Source organism: Bubalus bubalis, chromosome 17, assembly GCF_019923935.1.
Source record: "Bubalus bubalis isolate 160015118507 breed Murrah chromosome 17, NDDB_SH_1, whole genome shotgun sequence".
Classification (NCBI taxonomy): domain Eukaryota; kingdom Metazoa; phylum Chordata; class Mammalia; order Artiodactyla; family Bovidae; genus Bubalus; species Bubalus bubalis.
In genome coordinates, this window is record NC_059173.1 from 10,567,698 (window position 1) to 10,592,317 (window position 24,620).

The window sequence follows — 24,620 nt, forward strand, 5'->3', positions numbered from 1 at the left end:
CCAGACCAAACATCTCTCTTCCAATCAACTGTTTCTCAAAGGTTTTCAAGCATAACCCAGAACCTCCTTTTCTGGATATGTTACAATTTATCTATAAAACTTCTAAAGCTTAGTCTGAGCTTAACAGCACTCCAAGAATAACCTTTTCTAAACCAAAAGTGAATGGTGGCAGTCATTTCAGAATCCAACAGAGAACACCGGCTACTTACCAGTTTGGGAAAGCACTGCTCCATCTGCCCTAGACGTGTAACCTCAAGACTGCCACAGCACTGAGTGCAGGTGGACTAAGGGTATGGTCATGAGACAAACGCTGTAGTCATCGCCACTGCACTCCCACTGAGCTTCACTCATTCCACATGGGGGTGACAGAGGCTTTCTGGAAGAACAGACGGTGGAGCCCTGTGACAGGAAGACTTCCAACCTCCACTAATTAAGAGCTTTTTATAAGTAAAGCTGACCAAAAGTCACAGACTTTCTTGATAAACACTAGTATTTCTTAATATAGATATAGCTATATCCTCCCCTGGGCACACTGTTCTTCCAACTGGTAGAGTACTCCAACTGCCCATTACCCAAGGATACTCAGGGCTAAATGCTTAAAAATCTTTAATATGCAAGAAGGTATGAACTTCTCATTAATGGGTGAACTATCTGATCCAATACACGTTGCTGTGGATGAGGAGTCTAAAGGTTTGCCACTTCAGCATGTAATTGATTTGCATTGATTTATTTTGCATTGATTGATATTGCAATTGATTAATCACATGAAAAAAATCCTGATAGTTGACAATTAACTACAATATGGTACCCAGGCTTAGATCCCTGAAGAGATAAAGGACACTAATGGAAAAGCTACAGAAATACAAATAAAGTCTAAAGGCCAATTAACAGTTACCAGTTTCTTAGTTCTGACAAATGTACCACTGTTTTTAAGACGTTAACATTGGGGAAAGCTGGGTGAAGGGTATAGTGTAACTTTCTTTACTATATTTACAACTTTCCTATAAATGTAGTTATTCCAAAATGAAGGGTTTTTTCCCTTTTAATTTTATTGAAGTATAGTTGCTACAATATTGTATTAGTCTCAGATACACAGAAAAGTGACTTAGCTATATTTTTTCCAGATTCTTTTACATTACAGGCTTTTATAAGATATTGAATATAGTTTCCTGTGCTTTTTATTTATCTATTTTATATATAGTAGTGTGTGTATCTGTTAATACTATACCTCTAATTTACCCCTTCTCCCCTTGTTCTCCTCTGGTAACCATAATTTTGCTTTCTACACCTGTGAGTCTGTTTCTGTTTAGTAAATAAGTTCATTTGTATCATTTTTAGATTGCACATATAAGTGATATATTTGTCTTTGACTTACTTCGTTTAGTATGATAATCTCTAGGTCCATCTATGCTGCAAATGGCAACATTTCATTCTTTTTTTATAGCTAATATATCATTTCATGTGTGTGTATGTCTATGATGTATGTATGTAAAGGCTTCCCTGGTGGTGCAACAAGTAAAGAATCCGCCTGCCAATGCAGGAGATGTGAGTTCGATCCCTGGGTGGAAGATCCCCTGGAGAAGGAAATGGCAACCCACACCAGTACTCTTGCCTGGAAAATCCCATGGACAGAGAAGGCTGGTGGGCTACAGTCCATAGAGGTGAAAAAGAGTCGACATGACTTAGCAACTAAACAACAATGTATGTATATACGTGTGTGCATATAGACATAGATATACACATGCCATATCTTCTTTATACAGTTATATGCTGATGAATACTTAGGTTGCCTTCTTGTCTTTACTACTATAAACAGTGCTGCTATGAACACTGGGATGCATGTTATCTTTTCAAATCAGAGTTTTCATCTTTTCTGACTATATGCCCAGGAGTAGGATTGCTGGATCACACGGTAGTTCTATTTTCAATTATTTAGGAACTTCCATACTGTTTTCCACAGTGGCTGCACAAATTTACACTCCCACCAACAGTATAGGAGGGTTCCTTTTCTCCATACCCTCTCTAGCATTTATTATTTGCAGACTTTTTTTTTTTTGGCAGACTTTTTGTTGAAAGCCATTCTGACTGGAATGAGGTGATACTTCATTGTAGCTTTGATTTGCATTTCTCTAATAATTAGTGATGTTGTATATCTTTTCATGTGCCTGTAGGCCAACTACATGTCTTCTTCAGAGAAATGTCTATTTGGGTCTTCAAGGTTTATTTTTTAAAAATCCCTAAGATTTGATGACTGCTTCAGCAAGAATAAATCGTGATTTGACAAAATCAGCAATTAACTGCTACAGTTTTGAAAAAATCAGAGACAGGACATTAAAAGCAAAGTCCACTGGACTTCATCAAACTTTAAAATTTTACTCTGGGAATTTCCTGGTGGTCCACTGGCTAGGACTCAATGCTTTCACTCCTGAGGTCTGACGCCCAGCCAGGGAGCTAAGATCCTGCAGGTCCCATGACATGGGCAAAAACACAACTTTGCTCTGCAAAGGATCCTGTTAAGAGGATGAAAAGACAAGCTGGGAGAAAATATTTGAAACCACATATCTGACAAAGGACTTATATCCAGAATATCTAAAGAATTCTCAAAACTCAACAGTAAAAATCCCTGGTGGCTCAGACGGTAAAGCATCTGCCTACAATTCAGGAGACCTGGGTTCGATCCCTGGGTCGGGAAGATCCCCTGGAGAAGGAAATGGCAACCCACTCCAGTACTCTTGCCTGGAAAATCCCATGGACGGAGGAACCTAGTAGGCTGCAGTCCATGGGGTCACAAAGAGTTGGACACAACTGAGCAACTTCAACAGTAAAAAAAAAAAATCAATTAGAAAATGAGCAAAAGATAATAACAGACATTTCACTGAGGAGAAAATACAGATGGCAAATCAGCACATGAAAAAATGTTTAACAATATTAACCATTAGGGAAATGCACATTAAAACCATAATGAAATATCACTACATATTTATTAGAATGTCAAAAATTAAAAATTGTATAACACCTAATGCTGATAAGGATGCAGAAAAACCAGATGACTCATACATAGCTAATAGGAATTTAAAAGACCTAGTCACTGTGGAAAAGTTAGGCCTTTTCTCTAAAACGCTAAACATGCAGCTACCATAAGATCCCACAGCTGAACTCCTGGGCATTTTCTCAGAGAAATGAAGACTTAGGTTCACGTAAAAAACCTGCATGCAAATGTTCACAGCAGCTCTATTTGTAATAGCCTAAAACCTGAGACACCCAGATGTTCTTCAACAAGTTAAAGTAACTTGTGGTACATCCATATCAAGGAATATTATTCAGAATAATATTGCAGTACCAGCAATGAACATGGTACATGTAACAACACAGATGAACTCCATGGAATTATGCTGAGTAAAGAAAGTTATACATAATATGATTCCATTATATAACATTCTTAAAATGATAAAATTGTGGAAAAAGAAAACATATTAACAGTTGCTAAGGGAGAGGGATGGGTAAAGGAGGAGATACAGGGAGGTGGCTGTGGGCAGAAAAGAGTAGGCAGCACATGGGGGGCACTCTGGTGGCAGAACTACTATGCATCTTGTCTACGTAGTGGCCACATGAATCCACATGCACTACACACACTAAATATACACACACAAGCACACCACACGTATACATACAAATGAATGCACGTAAAACTGGTGAAATCTGAATAGGCAAAGTGGGTGAAAGACATACAAATCTCTCTGTATTATTTCTCTCTCTCTCTCTACACACACAGCAGGAGAATTCAATTACCTACCAGGGGCTTATTCTCACTGAGGCCCAGCTTTACAAGAAATTATGCCTTAAATCTGATAGCACCTAGACTACTTGGCTTGATAGAGCAATATCTTGATAATCTCACATTCACTACTTTCAGCCATTTTAGAGAAGAAACATGAACTCTTAACCTAGTTACAATAAATACAGGTAACCAACAGAACCCTACTTACTTTTGTACACTGTGTAGCAGGCAAGAGGTCAACAAACACCTTGAGGTCTGTGAAACAACAAGGTTTATCCCCAAACTTTTTAAAATACTGGAACATTAATTCCTCTGGATCACCTAAGAGAGAGGAGGGTAAAATATCACTAAATAATTCATGGACTAAAGAAATTTCTAATTTAAGTGTTAAGTCTGATTTGAGAAACATTTATTTCAATTCAATGAAAATGTGCTTCAGTGAGAATGAGGATGACAATGAGGGCAGGAAGATAGCTTGCTAGTTTAAAAATAAATGAATACTTGAAAAAGAAGTTGAATCTTACCAGTTATTACACTGAGGAAATGTTAAGTTTTTCATTCAACTGAAGTTTAAATAGTTAAAAAGATTTCATTAAAGTTTAAATACTTGAGTCTATATGCAAGCATAAAACAAACATGCTTTTCTCCAGTTCTTGAACTACTTAATAAATATTAAATAAATGTTAACTGCATGAAAGATAATTTTTGTAAACAGGCACACCAACAGAAGACAAAGTCAATGGGAAGAGCTGTGGGCCAATAACTCCAAAGTAAAAATGTAAAATTTAAACCTGGATATGCAGAAAGCTACCAGCTCATTTTATTTTTCCTCAAATTAAAATTAAAAATAATAAAAGTAGAATGCTCTCAAATTGAACTAGACTTAGGAAGCAGAGATTTTTAATAAGATCTCTGTAAGATTTCAGGCCTCAGTTCCTTCTGTTTCTAGAAACAGAGATCCCATAACTTTAATCAGATTCTCACAGGTCTCTGTGATCCAAAAGAGACTAAGAATCACTCACTGGTAAGAAAAAGACAAACACTTCTGTGTGTGGAGATTAGGCAAATCCAATTTGTAAGATTCAGGTGGGTGAGAGGGAAGAGAAAGATAGGAGGTGAATATAATAGCAAGTGTGAAAGCAGATCCAAATAGTTTTCTTTCCAGCTTTGGAAAGAAAGCAAGATTTTTTTTTTTTTTTTTTTTGCCTGCACCATGCAGCTTGTGGGATCCTACTTCTTCAACTTGGGATTGAACCTAGGCCCCCTTCAGTGGAAGCACAGAGTCCTAACCACTGGACCACTGGAAATCCAAAAAAACCCAATTCTTTGAAATATATTTTAACAATATTTTGCTGAAAGTCACGTGAAGAATTTTCATTTGCAATTCGGGAATAAATACAAACTAAAATGACTGAGGTAGACCCAAAGAAAGAAGTCAACATAGAATTCAAAACTGGCTGTGAATAATCGACATACAGAATGACAGAGATAGCCAGTTAATTTTAGAATAAACCGTAGAGAACATTAATTACATGATTAGAAGGGACAGAGATGTTCTAGGATAGGTTTTAGATATTGAGAAGTGCTCATCATCTGAGGACAACTGGTCCCTAAAAAACCCTCTTAATCAAGTTTTAATGAGAACCAAATTTCTATAACGATGAATGGGGGGGGGGGGGGAGGTGAAAGGTTCTTTGGAGCTTTATCTTAAAAAAAAAAAAAGAAACTGAAAATGTTTTTAAAGTTCACGATCCTAAACCTAACAAAATTTAGGGTATAATTAAAACTAAAGCTAATTCTAATTCTTAATATGAGCTGATTTTGGCTGGGAACAGTGCTTTTTCCCCATAAAACGGTGAACCAGTACAATATGACCACATTCACTCTTGTGCAGTAAGCTCAACAAGAACCATTTTAGAAAACCATCTAAGCACTTCATCAAATTTCCTCAAGGTCTCTCTTAATGCTCTACTATCCAAATCATTCTTTTCTCTCATCTTGTCATTATCCTTATAAATTTTCTCAACTGTTAACTGCTCTAACTTGGCCAGAGGTTATTTTATCAATGGTTTTGTGAGTGCTTAGAGTAGATTTTCAAGAAATTCATTCATTCATTTCTTGAAATCCTCGAACTTTTACAGAACTGGCTATTTTACTTTGAAATTGATTTTGATATTATTGTTAGGTCAGCAAAAGAATGCCTGACAAAGACTCTGATGGCATAGAGAGAAATGTTAAAGTTAAGCCAAGTTGCACATGTGACTGAAGCCTAATTTTATTAGTGATCCATTCATCAGTAAGGTTAAGAAGACATTTGCTTCACAAAACACAATTTTATCACTGTAGGCCTCCCTTGGCTACGCCCTTGGGTACCGCCCTTGGCTACGGAGTGTGTCCTTATCCCTTCTCCATAGTTCCCAAATAGTATTACAGCTTCTTACCCAGTTTGTACTCATCATTAAAACCCTGACGTCGTAAACGTCTAATCAGCTCCAGTTTAGCTAGATGTGGTCCTCGGAGATGGCGAGAATTTTTAGATTCTTCTGTTATCCGATCTTCTATAAACCTCACAGCTTCTTCTGCAGAATAATGTACTTCTCCTTCTAAAGAGCTGGGTATAAACACATGAAAAAGGTATTTTGTGCCTCTACTGTTCTGTGCCAAAATTTACAAGTCAAGCCAAACTGATTTCAAGAAACAAATTAAAAATAAAAAAAAGTACCTGATAACAATAAAACAATACAAATGAGAATAAAAGCTATGAGCATATTCTGATGGTTAGTATGACACATGATTCCTCCCAGTTCTGGCATCTGATTATTACAGAGACTAACCACCTCTACTGCTTTCTTAAAAAAACATTATTTATATATTTTTCATATATAAAATATTATCTAATTAAAAATATAAGTAAATTTTAGTGCTAAGAAAATGAGTCTGAGAAAAATTAGACACTTAGTTAATATTATAAAGTAAGCATCAGTTCATAATTGATTATCATGAGTCTTATTTCCTTATTCACGTTTTTAAAAGATCCTATTTATGAATACTGTCTGTAATAGCCCCCAAAACAGCAATTGGCAACAATACAAGTACCCATCAACATGAGACAGATTGAATGAATTTTGTACATTTCTAAAACGGAGTTCTCTTAAGTCACTAAAAAGAATTAATCAAATCTGTGTTTACTATATATGGAAAGATGCCCAAAATACATTTTAAGGCAGGAGAATATCAAGTTGTAAATCATTACATCTAAAAGAATTTCATTTTTATGTTAAATAAGAATAGTTATGTTAGTATATGCATAATATAAATAAATTTGGAAGACACCAGAGTCTTTTTCAAATAAATCTGGAAGATATCAAACTATTATCAAGAGTAATTTCTGTCAATCATATCTCAATAAAACTGGGGAAAAAACATCCTGGGATGATAGGGTCTAGGAACTAACATTTTTTCACACCATACATTTCTGTCCTAATTTAGGATTTTTACAATGGACATGTATTTATTTTAAAATGGAAAAAAAAAATCTTTCTTTGAAAGAGATACATTATTGAGACAGAATTCAATTAGGCTTATAAGGAAAGTGAAGTCGCTCAGTCGTGTCCGACTCTGCGACCCCATGGACTGTAGCCTACCAGGCTCCACCCTCATGGGATTCTCCAGGCAAGAGTACTGGAGTGGGTTGCCGAATTTCCTTCTCCAGGGGATCTTCCCCACCCAGGGATCGAACCCGGGTCTCCCTCATTCCAGGTAGACGCTTTAACCTCTGAGCCACCTGAGAAGATCATCTTTTTGCTACAACATATTAAAAAGTGCTGTAATTTAGGAAAAGAGACAACTTACTGTTCACCTTCAGCAGGAGGAGTCCAGGCCTCTTCAATCAGTCGAAAGACAGAATCGAAATAAGTCAGATAGAACTGCCAGTCATCTGAGCTAAAATCAGATTGAATGGTGCACACAGGATTAAACCCAAGTTGTGACAAATCTGCCTGAGGAACCATGATACTCAACTTATTTTCTAAGTGATATTTTAGTCTTCATTAGGAGAAATCCAATCTTCCCTCTGGGTTTCTTCTACAGCCCTAAAAGGGCAGCAACTCCAAAGATATTTTCAAGGTCAAACACTTCTAAGAAGCTATTTTTTCCTTCAATAAAATAACCAGGTCTAAAAACCTAATATTCTTTATAGAAAACCCGCCACATCAGTGCTTCCTAGGTGGGCTGGGGGGAAACCAATACTTAGTTTGACAAATTAATGAAATTTCAGCATTCATTCTGAATACTCAGCATCCTGGTGGCAAAAATTTCACTATACCTCTTTACTGAAAGATGAAGGCTCATCAAAAACTTTTAAAAAATATCCAGGACACACAACTAAAGGACTTCACTTTATGCCCAGAAATCTCAAAAGATACAGTCCAAAAAAATCAAAAAGCCCCACTCTACTCTCATAGTTCAAGAAGCATCTACTTACTTTTTCAGTAAGAGGCGCCGAGAAAGGGCGTTACACTCTGGCCACCTGCTCAGTTTCTTGTACATAGCCATGCATTTATTTTCCCGACTCTGAATCTCACTTGTCAACTTCTCTACAATTAAAAGCAATAGAAGTTAGTAAGCTGGTTTCATTTTCACTCAGAAATCAGAACAAAGTCCAAATACAATAAGGAAATTGTCACATGTTCTTAAAATTCACTCTCTCAGAAAATGGGATCACCGTTAGATACAAAGTTCTATCTCACTAAAGGTTATTTTCCTGAAAAGAAAAATAGTATATTTCTGATATAAACTTTTAAATCCTGTTTTCCTATAAAATAAAAGGATCCAGAACATATTGAGTTGACGATCTAATATATGGGATACACATAAAATCCCAAGAGTATCTGAGGACTGTATATTTAGACCATAGACTGACCATCCACACACTTTCAAAACACTGAATAAGCTTGGCCTTGAACAAGATGAGAAAGGGGAGATGTTAGGAGGAAGATTAAAAGAAAAGAAATTAATCAAATTCTTCCAACAGCTGGGAACAAAAAAACTAGGATTAAATTTCTGACCAAATTATATCTGCCCTGTTCTTTTAGAACAGTTTAGCAGATTAAGGATGCCAACAATTATATTATGAATTTTCTATAGAAAATTTAAACTTTAACTATCCATAGAACTACAACCTAACTGAATAAAAATACAAAGTTGACTTCTACTCACCTGCAAGGAGGCCAAAGTTAGAAAGTAACATTAAAAATAAAAACAAAACTCTTCCTACATTTTACAGAATTAAAATAGTTAAAACTATCAGTTACTGATATGGTTTTAGTAAAGGATATACATTATTGTATGAAACAAAATCTTTTTCATGGCTGGACCTAATGAGTTATGAGGCCATAAAGTCACAATTAAAAAACAGAGTTGTCAAAACGATAACTGCAGTCCCATAAATTCCTCCTAAGGAAATCAAAGATGTGTAAATATTTAGGAAACAAATTGTTATAAATGTCTAAAAACAGAGAAATAGTTAACACCATCTATGAAGTTCATACAAACAAATTTTCTAACAAAAAGGAAAAAAGTATTTTCACAACAACAGAAAAGAGCTCTAACTTCTTTAACATGTAAAGTGCTCTTGCAAATCAATAAGAAGATTAACCAAATTTTTAGAAATAGGGAAAGACTAAGGAAAAGCAGCACAGAGAAGAAAACATTAATGATTTTTAAACAATTGAAAAAATAATTATGCTCCCTCGTGGCTAAATAAAAAATTGTTAAGGTATGTTTTATCTAACTGAAAAACAAAAAGTTTGATAATATAGATGGGTAAGTATGTAAAGAAACAGGCCCTCAATTACCTCCTAATTTTCCTCTGATAACATCCAAGGCTTCCTGGTACTTTCCCAAACGTTCCAGGATCATATAATAAAGTTCAACCTTATAGAAAAAACAAACAAAAAGTGTAACCACTGAAACTTTTCAATAATAAAGAGATATGTCATTTATATGTTTTTAAAAAGCTGTCTAATAGAAAAGAACACTATCTTCAAATAAGATGAAATTAACAGTGAGAATCAGGCAGCAGTATCTCCCCTATCTGTGTATATCTCAACAGAGAACACTTGCTCGAAGCACGCAAGAAACAACAGCTCCTTCATTCACCACGCCTAGGCTGGGGAATTCCATAGTTTCACACTTACACCAAAGACAAGAGTGAGGAACTAGTTCTCTAAAGGGAATAAAGCAACAATTCATAATGTTGTAACAGTATCAAAAACATGTAAATACAAAAGTGGGGTTTAAATTACTCACTTCAGCCTCTGCTTCTATCTTGTCCTCTTTCACCATTTTTTCTACCATTCTCTCAGCCAGGGGCAGAAACATTGTTTTTGAGAGGTTTTCATCCTGTGCTGATATAGACTGGAGGAGAAAGATACATGTTTCATTCTAATTTCTTCCCTGTTTGCACTATTTATATTATCGCCATGCAGACTATTATTGTGACTCTGGCCCATAATTAACAAACCACTATGTCAAATATCAGACCTAATTTGAATTTACCAAGAAAATACATTAGAGATGGTTTGCTTTACAAGAGATTTCTTAAGATTATCTTACACATTCTTGAAACTGTTTTTACAATATGACCTAACTTTTAAATAGGTCATTCAAACATTTTTCTTGAAATATATTAGGGGGGTTACGTTTATACTGTTTATTATAGATAAACGGTACCAAGCATTTGAAGAGAAAAGCTTTTGCGATGTCTTCTTGAGATGTTCACATATTATAAGGAAATGCCAATTTCTTCTATTTATAGCATGGCTTACTTAACAGCTACAGTTGCCTCAGACTGATCATTAAAATCGACACATGATATTAATCATTTTAACATTGCCAAAGATTCTGCCCCGAGCTCATTTGCCTCCTGTAAACAACCTTTCAGAGTAGTTATTACGCTTATTTTACAGATAAACTAAGGTTAAAAAGATTTCCCAAGAGCTCAAGACACGGGGTAAGGCCAGTATTTGAAAAGCAGACTAGTGTGAGCCTCTCTGGTTCTAAACTGCTACATTTTAACACCTTCCTCCCCATCCTCTCATACACAGTATCTCATTTTGGTCCTCACTGTGGCTCTGGGAGATAAGCATCTCCATTAGGCAAAAGAGCAGACTGAGGCTCAGAAAGAAGTGACAAAACATGGTCACCCAGTTCAACGATCTGTTCACTAACCAATAATATCAAACATTTCCGGGCTCATACTTGATCAAGCAACCTAGTAATAGATCCAAGGTTAAGGGGAAATACACTGTGTATTACACACAAATAAACCAATATATCAACTCATAAAGAATATCAAAACTCAATTCAAAAAAATCAGCTGACAGTGTACCAAGTCCCTGTTTGACACATGCTGCAACACATTACCCAAGATGTTCAGAGGACACATTAAGGACAATTACTGTACACAAAAATAAAAACAAATCTCAATCCCATTCTGAATGCCATACTCACTTGCATAATTAAGCTCATCACAGACCAAAAGTAGTAAGGGTTTTTGGGGACAATCTTATATAGAGCCATGCCAGCCTGAAAGACAGAGCACCATAAATATTTTGTTTAGAAAACATCAGACAGAGAGCAGTTAATGATATGTGGCAAGAAGTTTCCTAGGAAAATAACCACGTGTTTACATATGCCAGTTACTGTAAGTGCCTAGTAACTTGATGGTTATGCTCTATAGGCTAATAAGAGAGGTAATCAAAACGGCAAATTTTTACAAGATCAGGAATGATATTTCATCTTTTAAATCACATTTTCTCAAACTGAAGCCCAGTGTTCCTAGAGAATACTGCATTCCAATATAGTTCTCGTAGACTACCAAGCAAAAACAAATGTGGCTTATGACTATATATCAATAAACAAACTTTACTGAAGCCACTGCACTAATCAATTACAGTAAAATAAAAAAATACAGCATATTTAAACTTCAAAGTTAGACAAAATTACTATGACAGTATTCAAAAAATAATTCTTAGGTTAGGAAAACATTCAAGTTCTTTCAAGATACCATTAATTAGAATTGAACCCTTTCATTGTATAATGTATAATACTCAAATACTTAAAAGCAGAAACAGGCATAAAGGAGCAAAAATCTATTTATGTAAAACTGAGAATCTGTCCATAATTGCCCAATTAGTTATCAATGCTAAGAACTCTGTCAGCTAATTATCACAGTTACTATTGAAAAAAATACATGGAGCCCCTATAACAAGGAGTGGAAGGAAATGTCTATTCCTGCCAAGAATACAAAGATTGAGTCCTGATCCCCAAGGCACTTAAAAGCTAGGGGAAAAGAGCAATATTCAGACAACTAAAAATATTCTTGGCAATAAAAATAAACATCCTACCTGGGGAAATTCCCTGGCAGTCCAGTGGTTAGGACTCAGCACTTCACTATTGGGGGTGGGGTTTGATCTCTGGTCGGGGAACTAATAAGATCCCACAAGCCACCGAAAAAAACAATCACAAACAAAAAAATATCCTATACAGAAACACCATGCTAGGGTGTTTCCAGGGGTTTGCCAGGTGGTTGAGCAGTAGAAGAATTCGCCTGCTATGCAGGAGACGCAGGAGACTTCGCCCCTGGGTCAGGAAGATCCCTTGGAGGAAGAAATGGCACCCCACTCCAGTAGTCTTTTCTGGGAAATCCCATGGACAGAGGAGCCTGGCAGGCTACAGTCCATGGGATTTTGTAAGAGTTGGACATGACTTGGTGACTAAACGACAACAGGGTGTTTCCAAGGGAAGCAAGGTTAATAAGTTTGTTTATTCCTTTTTATTTTTTTAAGGAAAAGCAGAGAAGAGCCTTCTTCAAAGTAGCAGTCTTTCAGATGGAACTTGAAGGTCAAACACAATGTCTAAAAGCAAAGATGTGGGGGTAAAAATACATATAATCATTTGGAGTGAATTGATAAGTGAGTGAATCAATTTCTTTGTAGAAGCAAAATGAATATAACTAAACAAAAACATTAAAGAAAAGACACGCTGACAAGAACAAGTAGGACATCTAGCAGAAGCAAAAAATTAAGAGCAGTAGAAGGGAAAAGGGCCAAGAGGTAGACAGAGGTACCTTTGTTATTACGGCATTCAAAAAGGAAGCTATATAGAGTAACACTGTGACATTGTATAAATCTATACTCTTCCAAAAAGAGTGTTTTAGCAGTACTGTGAAGAAAGAAAATAGGGAGAAAGAACAGGGGAGGCAATGAAGAACTAAACCAAGAATCGGTATATGAAACAGGGAATTCTCTGGCTGCCCAGTGGTCAGGACTCTACGCTCTTTCTGCTGGGGGATGGGATGATCCCTGGTCGGGAAATAAGATCCTACAAGCCCTGTGGCCAAAAAACAAAACAAAACAAAACAAAAAACAGAGAGAGAGAGAAACCTCAAAAACACCTTGGAGGCAAAATCAAGATGATCTAGATGGTGAAACACCAAAAGGGAGGGGATATATGTGTATGTGTGGCTGATTCAAACAGTAGACACTGACACAATATTGCAAAGCAACTAACTATATGTCAATAAAAAACTAAAAAAAAAAAAAAAACTTTGGAGACGAAACGGACATAGAGGATAAGGAGGAGAGTCCAGGATGGCTTGAGGTCCCTGTTTCTAATACCAAACTGGAGAAATGAAGTAGAAAGCATTAAAAAAAATTTTTTTTTCGATAATTTGGGTAAGGAAAACATTTTATAATGACATACAGAAATAAAAAGGAATATTAATATGAATTTCTAACAAAAGAAAAATTTCATGCCTATACCCTACTGTCTTAGAGGTGCTAGCATTCTGTTGCTACAGAGAATTTCCAACCACAGAGAAGGTGGAAAAACGCGGCCACAAATTGGTGACTCAGAGAACAGGAATGTCACTAACAGAAAAAGGAAAGTCTAGTCATCTATCATATGAATAACTAGCAACTCTTCATTAAGGTGGCTTTAAATATTACCTGCTGGAGATATCTGTGGGGCAGAAATCCTTAAACTTTCTGATTCCCTGGCTTCCCTCCCTCTTACCTAAACCAATTTATGCAAATCGCTCATTATTTACCAAATATTTAGCATATGTTATTCTAGGAACTATGGATTCAGTAGTGAACAAAAACGCTTACTTTTAAGAAACATAGCATGTAATTTATAAAATACCTATTACCCCAGATGGACATACCATTTCAAAATAAGCATACATACGAGCTGAGAACTGTGATTACCTTGAGCAGCAACAAAGGTAGAATAAGAACTAAGAAACTCCATTCTAAGACATTTAACACTAAAGGACTCCATTCTTCCAATACATTAGACTAAGACAATGCAAAAGCAAGCTATGGTTAAAACATTGAGAAGCTGTAACTACTAAGCCAAGTCAAAGCAACAATCTCCAAAAAGCAAGCTGAAAAATTATACATATCTCTGGCAACAAGTTAAACCGTACACAAATAAAAGCTGATCAAGTGGCAGATTATTTTTTCCTTTTCTCAAAATTTACCTTAATATTGCCATTGCATGAACTTCTACTTTTTATTTTATGTGTTTATATTTTATAAAATATATATTTCAAAAATGTATTTTGTGGGATCATAAAATTAACAAAAGCTTTTTAAAAAAACAAAGAACAGAAAGTAAGTTGGAAAGTATCCACAGCCCTACACCCTGGCAATATTTCAGTACATACATCTAATAATATCTTTTATTAAGGAGAGGTGGATGGGAGAGGAGTGGGAGAAGGCCATTTTACAACCTGCTCTCTTCAATCACTACTGGGTTATCTTTCTATGTGAACAAATAAAGACACATAGTACCACGCATGGGTGCAGGGAGTGAGAATGAGGTGTTGCAGTTTTTCTACCATATAGGTGAACTGTAATTTCTTTATCTGCGTCCATATTAATGTATATTTAATATGCTTTACTTAAAACATATTCCTAGAAGTAAAAATGATACTAAGATTTACATGTATATGTTAGTGTTACCAATTTTAAAAATACACCCATTTTACAACAGAAAAAAATTATAATTTCTGAATACTTTTCCTGAGAATATATTCCAACAATAAATAAAAATGATAAAATTTCTTCAAAGAATTATATTTGGGACCCCCAAAATTCTTCCAGTTTAAAAACTTGCCAAGGTGAATACAAAGACTGATATTTAAAGGATTTATCTTAATACAGTATCTTCCACCTTCCCTGTTTATCTAGTGTTACAGTTTGATACTTCAAGTGAAAGTGTTAGTTGCTCGGGTTGTGTCCAGCTCTTTTGCAACCCCATGGACTGTAGCCCACCAGGCTCCTCTGTCCATGGGATTCTCCAGGCAAGAATACTGAAGTGGGTTGCCATTTCCTTCCCCAGAGGATCTTCCTGACCAGGGATCAAACCAGCATCTCCTGCAGGAGATCCTGCATTGGCAGGCAGGTTCTTTACCACTGAGCCACTTGGGAAGCCTGATATTTCAAGTAAATAAGACCAAATAAAAACCCAAGTAGGAAATATCTGCCTTCAAAACATATTATATCCACAAAGCATTTCTTTAAAAAATTCTAGCTTGACATCATAAACCTTTATGAGCTTAACTGGGCAAATTTCATTTCTCTGGGATGCCAGTTTTACTCACGTATCAGCCCCAACATATCCAAATGAGGCACCTTCACAGGTATACAAGGAACACGAAAAATGTGCTAACTAGCAGAGAAGGAGAAGCTACATCCAGGGGGGGAAAAAACGCATCCCAAGCAACATGGATTTTTTACCCTGCCTGTGGATTTAAAAATCTTAGCAGGCTATATACACAGTTGAATTTACAAAATAGATGTAAACTTTTAAAGCTAATTTTTCTAGTCTGTTCAGTTATTGCTCTGAGATTTCTGCCCATTTTCTGAAAATATACCAGCGATCTGATGCAGTGGGACAATCTAAAGGTTGTCCTTTAGATTGTTCTTACTAGAACCAAAAAAAACATACATTAGGCCACAAAAGAACAATCACATTTCCCAAATAAATCAGTTAAAGAATCTGAATAGTTGGTTCATCTTTAAAACACACACACAAATATCTGGTTGATCCACACGCACAAATACAGAGATTGACTCCTATACATGTACGCAAGCATACATGTGCAGACACACACACACACAAGTGCAGTTAAACCACAGTAAAAGGCTTTCAGTGAAAATCCCACAGCCCAGGAGGTTTGGGTATCAAGTTACCTGTTGCATTTTCTTGTATTCGCCCACTCTGGCATAGGCCATGAAGAGGTGAGAGTGATATTCCTCACTATTGGGAACCTTCTTCACAGCTGCCTCATAAAGTTTTGTGACTAACTCCGCTAAGATGAAGAGAAACAGGATTTTAATTACTGATGTGTAACAAATCTTAGCAGCAATTTTTTTTTCCTATTTGGAGGAAACAGATGTCTCCTATCATTAAAGAAGAAGAAATATCTGCTTTGCCTCACCTGATCATCATTCTTCCCTTGCTCAGGTGTTTTCAATAAAGAATGGACTAGGTCAGCCCCCCAATGACATTTACAACATATAAGACTCTCCAGGATCTATCTAGCCTTTCTGTCTTCTTCCAAATTCCTTCCGCCTGACACTTTATGCTCCAGCTACATCAAAATATCTGTAGTTCTACGAGATTCCCTGAGCTGTATCGTATCTCCATGAATTCACATTGTTTCCCCTGCCTGGATTCCCCTTTCCTCTCTTTTCTACTGAGAGAACATCACTTAAGACCCAGTTCAAATGTAATCCCCTCTTGCCAGGAACAGGGCTTCCCAGGGGGCACAGCAGTAAAGAATCCACTTGCCAAGGCAGGAGATGTGTGTTTGATCCCTGGGTAGGGAAGATCCTCTGGAGAAGCAATTGGCAACCTGCTCCAGTACTGTTGCCTGGAAAATTCCATGGACAGAGGAGCCTGAGGGGCTATAGCTGATGCGGTCATAAAGAGTCAGAGAAGAAGTAGCACACGCACATCCATGCACGCTGCCAGAAACTATGCAAGTTCAAATGTAATCCCTTTCTGACACCATCTCTGCTCCTCCACCTCAGTTTGATCACTGCTTCCTTCTGCCACTTTTAAATCTTTTAAATAACTTTCTTATACAATGTATTAATATATAATGCAATATACTATCTATCTATTTTTCCTTATAGACTATGAGTAACATGAGAGCAGAAAGAATACCTTTCCTTTATGATTCTAGTACACTACTTGTCATAGAAAAACTTTCAACCAATACTTGTAGGATAATTTTTTTTTTTTTTAACGCTAGGAGAGAATCCATAGCACTAAACTGACATAATCCCTAAATAATCAGATATACCTCAATTCTTAAGTTTTAATCTTTTATAAGAATGAAAAACAAAACTAAACTATAAAATAACATTTTCTGCCTGCTAGGTTGGCAAAAAAATTGTCTTTTTCCAGTTTTACTGAGAAATAATTGACAAAAACTGTATATTTTTAGGAGCACAACATGATGGTTTGATGGCAAAAAATTTTTAAGTCTAAGAACACCAATGACAAAGATGTGAAGCAACTAGATCTCTTATACACTGCTAGTGGGAGGGTAAATTTAGAAGCAAGCTGACATCATGTTTATCTTTAAGCTGAACCTACACCCTATGACCTAACACCTCCATTCCTAGATTCTAGTGTACTCACCCAAAAAAGTATTTTGTGGCAGAGAGCGTGAATTAACTACAAGCACTTGGATATTAGGTGAAAAGTACAAGTTACAGAAGATGTACAGTATGAGGCCATTTACATTAAGTCCAAGAATAAGCAAAACTAGCAATGTATTGCTTAGAAAAACAAATGTGAAAATATTTTTAAAGAAAAGCAAGAGAATTTAAAAAAATATTCAGGATAGCAAATCCCTCTTACAAAGTTAAAGGGGAAATGAGATTGACAAAGGACAGACAGGAAGTCCTCTAATCGCAGGCATGCCTCATTTTTTTATTGCACTTCCCTTTACTGTGATTTGCAGATACTGTGTGTTTTACACATTGAGGATTTTGCGGCAACCCTGTGTCTAAACAAATCTATAATTTTTCCAACAGCATTTGCTCCCTTTGTGTCACTGTGTTACCTTTTTGGTAATTCTTACAATATTTCAAACTTTTTCATTATTATAAAGTTATAGTGATTTATGACCAGTGATTTTTTTTTAGTCTATTAATTTATTTGGCTGTGCTGGGTCTTTGTTGCTGATCATGGGCTTTCTTTAGTAGTGGGGACTGAAAGCTACTCTCTAGTTGCAGTTCATGGGCTCCTCATTGTGGTGGCTTCTCCAACTGCAAAGCACCAGCTCTAAGGCACACAAGCTTAGTTGCCTGCAACATGTGGAATCTTCCCAAACCAAGGATCAAACTTGCGACCCATGCATTGGCAGACAGATTCTTAACCACTGGACAACTAGGCAAGTTCAACCAGTGGTCTTTGAAGTTACTACTGGAATTGTTTGAGAGCACCACAAATCATACCCATATAAGACCTTGAACAATCAACAAATGTTTGTTGTGTTCTGACTGCTCCATTATCTAGCTGTTCCTGTCTATCTCCCTCTCCTCAGGCCTCCCTATTCTTTGAGACACAATATTGAAATGAGGCCAGTTAATAACCCTACAACAGCCTCTAGTGAAAGGAAGAGTCACATGACTGGCACTTTAAATCAAAAGCTAGAAATGACTAAGCTTAGTGAGAAAGGCATGTAGAAAGCCAAGACAGGCTGAAAGGAAGGCCTCCTGTGCCAGTTAGCCAAGTTGTAAATGCACAGGAAAAGTTCTTGAAGGAAATTAAAAGTACTACTCCAGGGAATTCCCTGGATGGGGAATCAGATCCCACAAGCCAAGAGGTACAGCCCTCCCCTAAAAAAAAGTATTATTCCAGTGAACATATAAATGATAAGAAAGTCAAACAGCCTTATTGCTGACATGGTTTTAGTGATCTGGGTAGACAATCAAACTAGCCACGATATTCCTTTAAGCCAAAGCCTAACCCAGAAGAAGACTCTAACTCTCTTTAATTCCATAAAGGTTGAGAGAACTGGGGAAAAAATTCATGTGACTCACTTTATTGCAATATTCACTCTAATGTGAAACCAAACCCATGATATATCCAAGGTATGCCTGTACTAATAATGCTCGCATTCCTTAAGCTGGGTGGTAGGTTTATGAATGTTCATTTACCTCACATCAAATGTTCTAGTGTGTTACATAAAACATACTGTTCTATAACATGTATTATTAAAGATATGTATCTCATAACAAAACATTTAAGAAATCAACAAGGAAAAACTTTATCTACAGATGAAACTGTACGCTACCTAGGATATCGTCAGAAATAATCTGGCAGGCAGAGGGGTATAGATTAAAGTTGACCATGTGTCACTAATTGCTGAAGGTGAGTAATGGGCACAGTGGGGTTTATTATGTTATTCTGTTTCTATGTTTGAAATTTTCCATAATAAAAAGTGGGAAAAGGGGCTTCCCTGGTGGCTCAGTGGTAAAGAATCCAGCTGCCAATAAGGAGACCCAGGTTTGATCCCTAATCCGGGAAGACCCCACATGCCTCAAAACAACTAAGCCCACATGCCACATGCTCGAGCCTGTGCTCTAGAGCCCAGGAGCTGCAGTACTGAAGCCCGTGCTCTGCAACACGAGAAGCCACCACAACGAGAAGCCTGCGCACTGCACCAGAGAGCAGTCCCCGCTCACCCCAACTGGAGAAGAACCACCGAAGCAGCAACAGAGACCCAGCACAGCCAAAAATACATATTTTTTTAAAGTGGGGAAAAAGCAACTCTTTCATTTAGCAAATAAAAATGTCATAAATGAAATTCAAATCTTCATTCCAATTCAAGGATCCTAATATGTGCAAAATAGCCACTCTGTCCACAGCCTTTGCAGGCCATGATCAATGCATCAGTTTACTTGCTGTCATCCATCAAATCACAAGTGGTAAATAAATTAGACAAATATAGAAGTCAACCAGAAATATCCAAAAAATTAAGCACAGTTTTAAAAACAGTGGAAAGAAAGAAACGTACGTCGGTGCATCTCCCGGTAAAGAATAGTCAGTGCCTGCAGCGAGTTGTCATCTGTGGGTTCAAGAGCGGCCACCTCCTGTGCCAAGATGAAAGCTTCCTCTTGCTTTCCAGTTCTCTGTAAACCAATTGCCTTTAACACCTGAGAGAAAAGACAAAACTGCTTTTAAAGGACAGAAAAGGAAATGTGAACCAAAGAAAGGCAATTTGAAAGCACAAGGTAAATTATAAGATACGCCTAGGTTGCAAATCAACTATTTTACTAAAAATATCAGCAAATAAAGATTCTTTCCTATTTCAGTCATATTAAGAATGCACAAAGCAAAACAAAAAAAACGTACAACACCCCTTAAAGGGACCCTGTGAAAACAGAATAATTAAATTAGAGGAGTCATGTCCAAAGAAAACAGCAGTGAGCTTTTAATTAAATACTATTTATGGCATTTAAGGGATCAGGAAAATATATGGCCTAAGAAATACTCTGAAAAACACAGGCACTAAAGAGATTAATGAAACACCTTTCCCTTTAAAGACCTTTCCCTTTAAAGATTACAATATATAACCCACCAATATAAGTAACTCGAAGGCAAATGAACGTACCTTAGCACAATGAAGATCTTTATGCTTTTTCAACAACTTATCTGCTTGCTGAATTGCCATTTTATTATTACCATTATCAAGATAATCTATGAAAACAGAAGTTAGGGTCATTATATTCCTTCAACAACAAATATGAAAAATGCATAGGCTAGTATCAGATATTTCAAAAAGTGTCCTAATTTGGTATTTAAAAATGTCACGGAGTGATATGAACTCTAAACAGCCAGGATGGTCCAGAACCCAATCTTATATTTTGTTACAGTCATTTCTCATCCAAAAGCAATATAATCCAGTTATACTAGTCCTTAATGAAGACTCAAGACCAAATGTATTTAGATGACAGATAACACTAATATTTTTACCTATGCCAAACAAATGGATTTAGTCACACAAAAATTAAAATATCTAAGAAAACAGTTTATTATACTCAAACTTCAAATCTACCAAATGGACCACGTTCCCTCAATAAAATGTGTACTGTGTACTTATTATGCCACAGAGTTAAGAATAATTTGCTGGGGGAAAAAAAGAGAGACAGTAACAGGGGTGGCAAATTAAATCCAACAATATTAGGAGTAGACAAGGTAGGAAAAACAGTTCTTTCATATACGTTAGTTGAAACAGAAACTAGCACTGACTTTGAAGAAAAATTGCCTTCTAAGTTCCCTAACCTATGCATCCATTCCCAAACTCAAGGAATATGGAGACTTGCTATAAAATTTTGTTAAGGAAGAAAAGCAATCAATTATTATTCAAAAGTAGAATAAAACCAAAGATTAATTTCCAAATGAGAGGATCTAAAAGAAAATGAGAAGTGTGTTAAATGGGCAACAGTGGTAGATGTTAATTCTATATACAGGAAGATGACTAAACGCTGACCAGGCTACAGCCTACTACTACTACCACCAGGTCCCTCTTGGCTCATCGAGGTCCCAAATCAGCATGGGAACAGACAAAACGCGAACAACTCAAATTAATCTATGGACCAAATGCTGGTGAGGACAGGGAACAAAAGCAACTCTTATTCACTGTCGGTGGGAACGCAAAAATGGCACTGCCACCTTGGAAGACAGGCTGTTTCTTAAAAAACTAAACATACTCGAACCATATGATCCAGCTCCTTGTTATCTACCCAAAGGAGATGAACACTTACTTTCACACAAAAATCCGCACATAAATGTTTACAGCAGCTTTGTACATAATTGCAACAAATTGGAAGGAACCAAAGTGTCCTTTGGTAGGCAAATGGATTAAAAAAACTGTGGAACATCCATCCATACAATGAAATATTATTCAGTGATAAAAACAAATAAGCTAGCAAGTCAAAGGAAAAAAACAGAGGACTCTTAAATGCACACTGCCAAGAGAATGAAGGCAGTATGACAAAGTGACATACTATATGATTCCAAGCATGTAACAGCCTGAGAAAGCAAAAATTATAGGCACAGTGGAACAGTCGGTGGATGCCAGGAGCCGAGGGAAGGATGAATAATCGGAGAGCAGGGATTTTTCAGAGCAGTGAAACTATACGATGCTGTAATGACGGTATGTGTCAATTATTCATTTGTCAAAACCCACAGAATGTGCAACATACAGAATGAACTCTAATGTAAACTAGTAAACTAGGGAGTTAACAATAACACATTACATTGGCTCAGCAACTGTAGCAAACGCACACCAGTGCAATGTTAGTAACACGGGAAACTGCCCGGAGAAGAGCGGGGTGTGTGGGTGAATAGGAAAAACCGCTCTAGAAAAACAAAGCTGATTAACTTGAAAAATATTTATCCAATAAAAGCAAAGATTCATTTCTAGAAAAGGAAAGTAAGAAGTGTTATAAATGGGAAATAGGGTGGTAGCTGCTGATTCAGAACACAGAAAGATGGCTGAACACAAGCTAGTTCATAATCTACTACAACTGGTCCCTCTTTGCTCCTCAAGGTCCCAAGTTAGCAACAGGGAGAGAGGAGGCAAAGACAACTCAAAATCATCTTCGGCCCTGGTGGCTCAAGGCCAAATAACAGAAACCCACTATCATTTTACCTGGCAGCTTCAAGTTTTCTCCAGTGAATACTTTGCCACAACTTTTAAAAAACAACCACATGAACACATGAGTTTCATCTCTAGTCTTTCTTCAATGCACTTAATACCAATAAGCACCAATAATGCTAGGTACAATGATTAAGAAGACTTACTCTGGAGGAATCTCAATCTAAAAAAGACCAAAGATTTAATACTCAGGTAGAGCGAAATCACAGAAATTTAAAAGCACACAAAATCTTGGCTTGAATACCTAATACCAGTTTTCTTAAATTCTTAGTTCAGCCGACAGGCCACCATTTGTCCTTACAGAATATCTGAGAGACGTTTCAGTTCAATAAATGATATCTTCTCTTTCTAATAACCTGGTGTTGGTCTCATGCAGAGTGAGTTCTAAGTTATGTCTGACTCAATCCTGTAAGACTCCAGGTTCATGGACCACATCTTGAAGCCTTCTCAAAGAATAGGTATCTTTGGTGAAACCCCAGCTCTGAGGATCGCCCCGTAAACGGATCAGACCAGAGGTTAGGACTACAAGGATATTTAACTTTTCCTCTCTGTTATTGACAAGGCTCTGATATATTAATATGCTGTACCCTTGCCCTCTTCCCTGGGAATGGTTTCCACAGACTCTGCTGAAGGGGTAGAGTTAGATGAGCATGTCTAGATCACATAACTGAAGCCCAATAGAGTGGACATTTGACCCAAGCTGGGTAAACCTGGTAATCTATAACTGCAATGCTGAAACCTAGAGTCAGAAAGCTATGTAGAACTCCATTTGGAAGGCAATAAATATTTCCAGTTTGAGATTATCTGGGGCAGGTCCAGAATTTCCATCTGGAAGGAGCCTTGCTGCTAAGTCACTTCAGTCGTGTCCGACTCTGTGCGACCCCACAGACGGCAGCCTACCAGGCTCCTCTGTTCCTGGGATTCTCCAAGCAAGAACACTGAAATGGGTTGCCATTTCCTTCTCCAGGAAGGAGCCTTGGGAGATGCAAATTGGTTAATGGGGAGTGAAAAAGGGAGTAATCTCTTGGCTCTTCATTCATGTAACATTTATAAAAGAATAATGTCAGTTACCTTTATAAAAAAATAGATGCGGGGGTGGGGGGGGGAGATAGGGGGCAGTGCTGATTAAGCAAACAACCTCTCCCTACTTTATCTTCAGCCAGCATTTGGGCCCTGCATAAGTGATGAATAAGCACATTAAAAAAAAAAAAAAGGCTTGAAGAACCTAGCAGAGAAGAGAATAGACACAAACAGATAAGAGCAGCAGAGACAAGTGTTTGAGAAAGAAGCTTCAGATCTTGACAGCCTTCCAGTTTCCATCAGGCTCCAGAACACTGCATTCCTGCCCTAGGCTCCCATAAGGGTTTATAAACAACCTCCTTCTACTTGAGCTTGTGTCAAAGGGTTTCTGCTCCTTGAACCCAAAAGAATTTTAACTAAGACACCCCACCACATTCAGCCTGCTGTCAGGCTCCCCCTTCCTGGAAGCCTACTGATTAATTGGTTGCTGAGTCTTTGGGAAATGTTTATTTCCATTTTATATCACTGACTTTGGGAAATGTTTATTTCCATTTTACATCACTGACTTTGTAATATAAATTATGTAGCATTTGGTGAAAAAAGGCCAAGAAAAATGATATCCTAAGTCTATTTTTTTAAGTCTTTTTAAAAGCTTACTCAAGGGTAATTGTGGCTTGACCATGAGGACTGGTATGGTTCACTTAATGAGAGTAAGCCAGTCAGCCATCCACAAATCAGGCATAGGAAGTAAGATGATGTGTCAGTTAAAGCAGTGTTTTTCAAAGCATAGTTATCACTCCAACTACTGTTTTTAGGTGATCTCTGTAGGCAGTACTAGATAACACAGTGAGAAAGTTGACTTCTAATATTTCCTTTATATTAAGGAGATACTCAATTTAGCATTTCCCTGTCACTTCTTTAGAATTTGCTAATGTCCTCCCCCCCGCCCCCCCGCATTTTTTTCAAACAGAGAAGCAACAGGTCTCAGATTGAGAGTTTCACAACTATCAGAAACTAGTCAAGGGACTTCCCTGGCGGGCCAGTGGTCAAGACTCTGTGCTTGCACTG

At 37.0% G+C, this 24,620-nt stretch overlaps 1 protein-coding gene across 1 annotated transcript in view; it reads right to left on the reverse strand.

Annotated features, from left to right (window-relative positions):
* Positions 1 to 24,620, reverse strand: part of NAA25 (N-alpha-acetyltransferase 25, NatB auxiliary subunit) — a 65,617-nt gene that overhangs the window by 35,409 nt on the left and 5,588 nt on the right. The window contains exons 2-11 of the mRNA XM_025267522.3: positions 20,484 to 20,569; positions 19,887 to 20,025; positions 16,042 to 16,160; positions 11,291 to 11,365; positions 10,088 to 10,195; positions 9,634 to 9,712; positions 8,262 to 8,373; positions 7,631 to 7,720; positions 6,220 to 6,389; positions 3,987 to 4,099 (exon numbers count right to left, since the gene is read on the reverse strand). Of these exons, the coding sequence (XP_025123307.3) occupies positions 3,987 to 4,099; positions 6,220 to 6,389; positions 7,631 to 7,720; positions 8,262 to 8,373; positions 9,634 to 9,712; positions 10,088 to 10,195; positions 11,291 to 11,365; positions 16,042 to 16,160; positions 19,887 to 20,025; positions 20,484 to 20,569 (1,091 nt within the window). The remainder of the gene's footprint in view (positions 1 to 3,986; positions 4,100 to 6,219; positions 6,390 to 7,630; positions 7,721 to 8,261; positions 8,374 to 9,633; positions 9,713 to 10,087; positions 10,196 to 11,290; positions 11,366 to 16,041; positions 16,161 to 19,886; positions 20,026 to 20,483; positions 20,570 to 24,620) is intronic.